General features: G+C 40.6%; 1 protein-coding gene across 1 annotated transcript; it reads left to right on the forward strand.

Moving 5' to 3' along the window:
• Nucleotides 1-4045: 4045 nt before the first annotated feature.
• On the forward strand, nucleotides 4046-5005 carry LOC140974937 (uncharacterized). Its single transcript, XM_073438429.1, has 2 exons — nucleotides 4046-4435; nucleotides 4493-5005. The coding sequence occupies exons 1-2, from the start codon at nucleotides 4046-4048 to the stop codon at nucleotides 5003-5005; spliced, it is 903 nt and encodes a 300-aa protein (XP_073294530.1).
• The last annotated feature ends 1879 nt before the right edge of the window (nucleotides 5006-6884 follow it).

A 6884-nucleotide genomic window follows, 5' to 3' on the forward strand; every position in this document is an offset into this window, starting at 1 on the left:
TATCTGATTTCCATTAAAAAAAAACAGAATGGAATATATCCAACTACCTGATTCTTATATAGCATGTTAATTTTATCCTAAAAATTTGAAAAAATCCAACGACCCATTACTCGAAGCTATCATGTGGTTATGTTCGGAAAAAGATAAAAATAAATTCATTTGTCAAAAAAAACGTGGGAAAAAACTTGAGAGAGATGTATTGTTTATTCTTATCCACAAACCATAAATCATTCCATTGTTGATCTTTTCCATATTCCTTTGACTAAGACAAAGGTGATTAAAAAATGAGTAGATATCTTGTGAGATGATCTCATGAGTTTTTATTTGTGATACGGGTCAACCCTACCGATATTTCTAATAAAAGTAATATTTTTAGCATAAAAAGTAATACTTTTTCATAAATGACTCAAATAAAAAATATGTCTTACAAAATACGATCCTCTCACATAAATGTTTGTATTAAAAAAATATATGCTCTGCGAGACAAATGTGTCCAAACTTAAAGGGGACCAAACAAGTGTCAAGGTTTGGTGGAACCTAAGCTTCATAATATTGCCCTCCCTCGCCAAATTCCATGTGATGTTGGGGAAGTAAAATATCTTGAAATTTCTCACATTTTTTAAGTAATAATTTTTAGTCTTTTATTTACTATATTTTTTAATTAAAAAAATGCACTTTATGGTGGTAATATATTAAATATAATCAAATAAAATTTTATTGGTATTCGAAATTATCGAATTTAATAAAAATTTAAATATATTTTGAATTAATTTAATTTATTTGGTAGTTCAGGGATTTTAGTGAATTTATTTATATCTTACATGTATGAGCCTGAGCCTGAGCTTTCATTCAATAGATTTTCGTGATTGAGTGTGAATCGAAACCCACGGACAAAAAATACGTTAAATTTACGTATATCCGTAGATATAAAAAAAACACAATACACAGATTTAAAATATTATTTATTTTTTCAATAAAATTTTAATTGTGGTTTATTCATAATTTTTTCAAATAAAATAATACTAATATGTTGAAGAAAATAACTTTTTTAAAAAATATATATTTTACTGATCAGATTTTATGGAAGTGCAGACTTGCAGTAACAGTTTTAATGGAATCCGGCTCGTCACCCAATTATCCCATATCATCTCATTTGCTATAAAAGTCTACATTTTTTTATTAGATTTTTTAAAAGATATTGAATTATTTTAAATTGTACATTGTCCTCTATTCCTCTAGTTTTAGATTAAGGATAAACTACTTTTAAATAATCAAATTCAAACTTGGATTTGTGATTAGTGTCTATTAAGAAAATACGTGTTTGCATTCCCTTATCTATAAAAATGTTCAGTATTTTCTGCGCTCACGTGTCTTTTCTCGAATAAAAATTTGTATTAACATTGAAAATATAATATTAATATATGTTATTTGAGTATCAAATATTTCAGATCGAGTACTGCTATATGATTTTTGAGTACCCAAACATGTATAACAAATACTGATATTGATGACACGTTTTTTCACGGATGAAATCGTTACAAAACATTAAAAATGTGATCCGAGGCAATAAGGTAGGTCTGCAAAGGAGCCCGGTTCCCGGATGAACCGGGACACTGGATGGATAGTTTGTCAGAGAGAATTTATTGAAAGAATTCATCAGAAGGCCAGGGTATTAAACGATTGAGACGTCTTCATCGTAGGCTATTGGATGCCCGGGCTCTCATGTAAACTCCCGGGAAGCTTTCTACCTGGGCCACTTCGATATGAGCGCCGCACTCAAGTATACTAGTAAGATAGGGTGTGGGCGGCTGTCCCATCTCTGACACCAATCCAAGTGGTTGACTAAATCAAGTAGGCTAGATGTGACTAGTATGAGATTTGATATGTCAGAATATATGGCACAATCAGCCGTCATGCTATAATTAGTAAGTAGCACGCAAACGAGGTCGTCATTACATCTCCTACTATAAATATCATGTTCCTTTCTTGTATTTATTCCTCTATTCAGATATTGAGTACACCATTTATTGCTCACTAAAACTCTTTCCTACACACCAATATTACAATCATCACTTGGTTATATTGGTTTTTGGCTTAAATCAGTCACTGACTTAAGCATCGGAGTGGCTACGTCAGACACTCTTCGGCCCCCATTCACGTGGTTATCTTCTTGGGTGCAAATCATTCCAATTGTTCGAGGAGAGAAGCTTCTGATCCAGACATCTTGCTCTTATTTCCTTCATTATATCGATAGCAGATTCGGTGGAGCACCCGACCCGGCTCCTTCATTTTACCTGGATCACATAATTGGCATCGTCTATAAAAAAATAGAGTTATAAGGCGTTGATATGGCTCCTACTAGGAGAACGAATCAAGAAACTTCTCGGATCCAGGGAGATAATAATACATATCTTTTACTTACTGGTCCCCGGCCTACTGTCAACTTAACACCTGAAGAGTTGGCCAAGATTGTGACTGATGTTGTGGAGGCAGCCTTGGCGAAGAAAGCCCTTGCTCATCATTCCAACTATACAGAGCAGGAATATGAGCAAGTGCAGGAAAATCAGGAGGAAGGAAGAAGGGAGGAATGGAGGGAGTCCAGTGTTGGTTCTAAATCTTCTACTATGGCGGAAGAGCTAGAAGAGTTGAGGAAGAAGGTGAAAGTGTTGGAAGGACAAGTTGGCTCTAGGAGCAGTGCTCGAGTTGTTGTCAAGGGTTGCCCGTTCTCTGATGTCATCGTCCGGGAGCCACTTCTCGGGCACTTCAAGTCGGCCAGGATTAAGGATTATGATGGGAGTTCTGACCCTGAAGAACATCTCGCCATGTTCGAAAATATGGTCATGCTACATTGTTATGGAGACCAGATTAAGTGTAAAGTGTTTCCAACAACCCTGGTCGACTCGGTCCATCGATGGTTCGAAGGTGGCACCTCAAAGCATCCAATCTTTTGAAGATTTCCAAAAAGTATTCTTGCACCAGTTCAGCAGCAGCAAGAAATATAAGAAGACCGCTTTCAGTTTGTTTGAAGTAAAGTAGGGCCAGGACGAGACTTTAAGAACATACATCAAAAGATTCAATCGAGTGGCTTTGGATGTCCCTGTCTGCGCCCCCGAGACAAAAACTATTGCATTCACGCAGGGATTGTGGGAGGGAGATTTCTTTCGATCTCTAACAAAGAAGTTGCCCGAAGATTTTGAAGATCTCTTATCTCGGGCAGAAAAATACATCAACATGGAAGAGGCTCAGAATCAAAAGAGACCGGGTTGTTAGGCCCGGGGAGAGAGCTCATATGAAGGGTGGTTTGGGGCATTTTTCTCACATCCCTCTGAGAATTGCCCGGCATCGGGAAATTCAAGAGTGTAACTTGGACATGGCTCAGCACCCAAGTTCAATGGAACGATTACCAAGACCAGATAAAAAAGGTTTCTGTACTCTTAATAAAGAATGTTCTCATGACACTAGTGAGTGTCGAAATTTGAGGAAAGAGTCCAATCGGCGTTCTACGCCAGAATCTCATACACAGAGTGAGCCAAGGCAACCACCCTAGTTAGCCCGGCACCTCGGATCTAATATTTTTGGAAGATCAGGTGTCCCGAGTGGGAGCAAGATAGAGGAAGAAATCTCTCGGGAGAAGAGAAGTAAGCAACCAGAAAAGAAAACCTCCTCGATCCGAGGAGTAATAAAGATGATTTCAGGAGGATCTACGGATGGTGATTCCAACCGGGCCCGGAAGGCAAGGGGTGGAAGAGAATGTCTAGAAGTTGACGGGAGGAGAAGAAATGTGTCGGTTATAAGCTTCGGCCCGGAAGATCTTAAGGGGATTAGTCTGCCCCATAACGATGCTCTTGTTATTCAAGCCAGGGTTGCCAATTATGATGTGTTGATGGTTTTCGTTGACAATGGCAACTCTATCAATGTCATCTTCAAGGAAGCTTTAGAGCAGATGGATATGCATGAGTATTAGTTAGAAGCGGTTGAGACATCTTTGTTTGGTTTCGCGGGCCATGTTGTGTACCCAGAAGGAGAAATAACATTGCCATTAACTATGGGAAACGAAGATTTGCGAAAGACGATCATGACAGTCTTTACAGTAGTGGACGCCCCATCTTCATATAACATCATCCTCGGACGACCAGCTATGAACGAGATGAGGGCTGTAGCTTCCACTTACCATCAGAAAATCAAATTTCCGATGCGAGGGCAAGTCGGGGAAGTCAGGGGAGATCAGCCTTCTTCTCGAAAGTGTTATGGAGAAACTGTCCGAGTGGAACAAAAGAGGGCAAGGAAAGAAGACAAATTGAAGAGAATGATCCGAGCAGAGGAGGTGGTTGAGGAATGGGAGGTGCATTTCGTTGCCGAGGAGGAGCAGGAAGTGGTGAAAGTTGAGCCAGGGAAACATATCCGGGTGGCCCGAGACCTTAATGCTTCCACCCGGGTAAGTCTCTTGGACTGTTTAAAAGCTAACATCTGTGTTTTTGCTTGGTCTCTCCAGGAGGTAGTCGGGATCTCACCCCAAGTGACTGAGCATAAATTGAATTTTATCCCGGGGTCCCAGCCTGTGAAGCAGAAGAAAAATTATTTTGGCCCTGAAAAAGATAAAGTCATTGATGAACAGGTGCAGGAGTCGCTGCGGGCCGGCCACATTCGAGAGGTACAATTCCATACTTGGCTCTCGAATGTGTTCCTTGTTCCAAAAGCTACGGGGAAGTGGAGGATGTGCGTAGACTTCCGGGATTTGAATCAAGCTTGTCCCAAAGATTGTTACTCGCTTCCCCGGATTGATCAATTGGTGGATTCAACCTCCGGTTTCGAGTTGTTGAGCTTTATGGATGCTTATCAAGGATACCATCAAATCCCTCTTGCCCGGGAAGATCAAGATAAATCAAGCTTCATCACTTCTGGAGGCACTTTCTGCTATGTGGTCATGCCCTTTGGATTGCCAGCGCCCGATGAGTCAAGTTTTCCAAAAGCAAATGGGGAGAAATTTGGAAGTTTATGTAGATGACATCCTGATCAAGACCAGAGAGGTCTCTTGCTTTGTTTTCGACCTGAACGAGACCTTTGCCACCCTAAAACAGTATGAAATAAAGCTCAACCCGGCCAAATGTATTTTTTGGGGTAAAGAGTGGGAAATTCTTGGGTTTTCTGGTGACTGACCAAGGAATTGAAGTAAACCTGGAGAAAATTAATACAGTACTTAACATGCCTTCCCCCCAATCTATCCGAGAAGTGCAAAAATTAACCGGGAGAATTGCTGCTTTGTCTCGATTCATTTCCAGGTCTGCCCACAGAATCTATCCATTTCTTCAAGTCCTGAGGAAGGCACAGAAGTTTGGATGGGATGAGAAGTGTGAGAAAGCTTTTCAAGATTTAAAAAATCACTTGGCCGAGTTACCCATCTTGGTAAAGCCCAAGCCCGGGGAGAAATTGTTGGTCTATTTATCTGCTACCGAGCACGCCGTCAGCTCTGTACTCATCCGAGAGGAAGGGACCGACTAGAAGCCGTTGTATTATGTCAGTCATGCCCTCAGAGGAGCAGATCTAAAGTACAGTGAAGTAGAGAAGATAGCCCTGGATGAAATCGTTACAAAACATTAAAAATGTGACACTGATATATGATATTTGAGTATCCAAACAAGTTTAGCAAATCTTAATATTAATAAAGTTGTTCCAATTTTATAATCAAAATTTTATCTTTGTATCGGATCTAAAACCATATATACTCAAATATCATTGATGCCCCGGGATGTCACGGGTCATGGATAGTGCCCGAGTCAGGGATATGGATTATTCCCAGACCATGGATGATTCGAGGCAATAGGGTAGGTCTGCAAAGGAGCTCGGATCCCGGATGAACCGAGACACTGGATGGATAGCTTGCCAGAGAGAATTTATTGAAAGAATTCATCAGAAGGCCAGGCTATCAAATCTTTTAAGCCCTCTTCAACTGTACAGTCCATTACATTGAACAGTTTTGAAATCCCCCTCCTTCCAGTGTAAGATCGGTTCATTAATGTTCCCTCCGCCTAGAAGCCTGCCAAGAGCCGCTTATTGTCCGTGCAACCCCTCATGGCATCGGCGATAATCTCCCGCCCTCTTCAGCCCTGGGCCTCACATACGACATTGAGTATAAACTTCGGGTTTCTATAAAAGCCCAAGCATTACAGACTTCTTGATAAAGATGATTCAACCAGAAGAAGAGGACGTATGGAGAGTTTTTGTTGACAGCGCATCAAACTTGTCAAGATGTGGGGTCGGGGTAGTTTTGATTGCTCCATCAGGAGAGAAAGTTAAGCTAGCTTTGAGAATTGATTCCCGGGTCACCAATAACGAAGTTGAATATGAAGCTGTTCTGGCCGGATTACAAGCCGCCCTAGAGGTCGGAGCTTACCGAGTCATTATTCACTATGATTCTCTATTGGCCGCCTAGCAAATCAAAGGAGCGTATGAAGATAAAAATGAAAAAATGCTCAAATATTTGAGGCACATCACAGCCCGGGCAGCATCCTTAATTTATTGGGGCATCGAGCAAATTCCCAGGGAAGAAATCGTGGAGGCTGACACCTTAGCCAAAATGGCTGCCTCCAGACATAAGCACCCGGGAAGTCTTGTGTTTTACCCGACTGATTCTCTTTGTTGATGAAGATGTGCCATCAGCCCGAAAAAATTCATGGATGACCTCTTTGATCGAGTATATAACTCATGCCAAGCTCCCAGAGGACCGGTCTCAAGCTTTAAAAATCAAGAAGCAAGCATCCAGGTTCTTCTTTTTAAATGATATTTTATACAGGAGGTCATACCAGGGCCTTTTTCTTAAGTTCATAGAAGAAAATGAAGTGGAGTATGTATTCCGAGAAATCCATGAGGGATGTTGTGGTGAACAT

This window comes from Primulina huaijiensis, chromosome 4, assembly GCF_012295235.1.
Source record: "Primulina huaijiensis isolate GDHJ02 chromosome 4, ASM1229523v2, whole genome shotgun sequence".
Lineage (NCBI taxonomy): Eukaryota > Viridiplantae > Streptophyta > Magnoliopsida > Lamiales > Gesneriaceae > Primulina > Primulina huaijiensis.

Coding starts and splice junctions, on each gene's coding strand:
- LOC140974937 (XM_073438429.1), top strand. CDS start 4,046: ATGGGAAACGAAGATTTGCGAAAGACGATCATGACAGTCTTTACAGTA. Junction 4,436..4,492: donor ACCTTAATGCTTCCACCCGG/GTAAGTCTCTTG, acceptor TGGTCTCTCCAG/GAGGTAGTCGGGATCTCACC.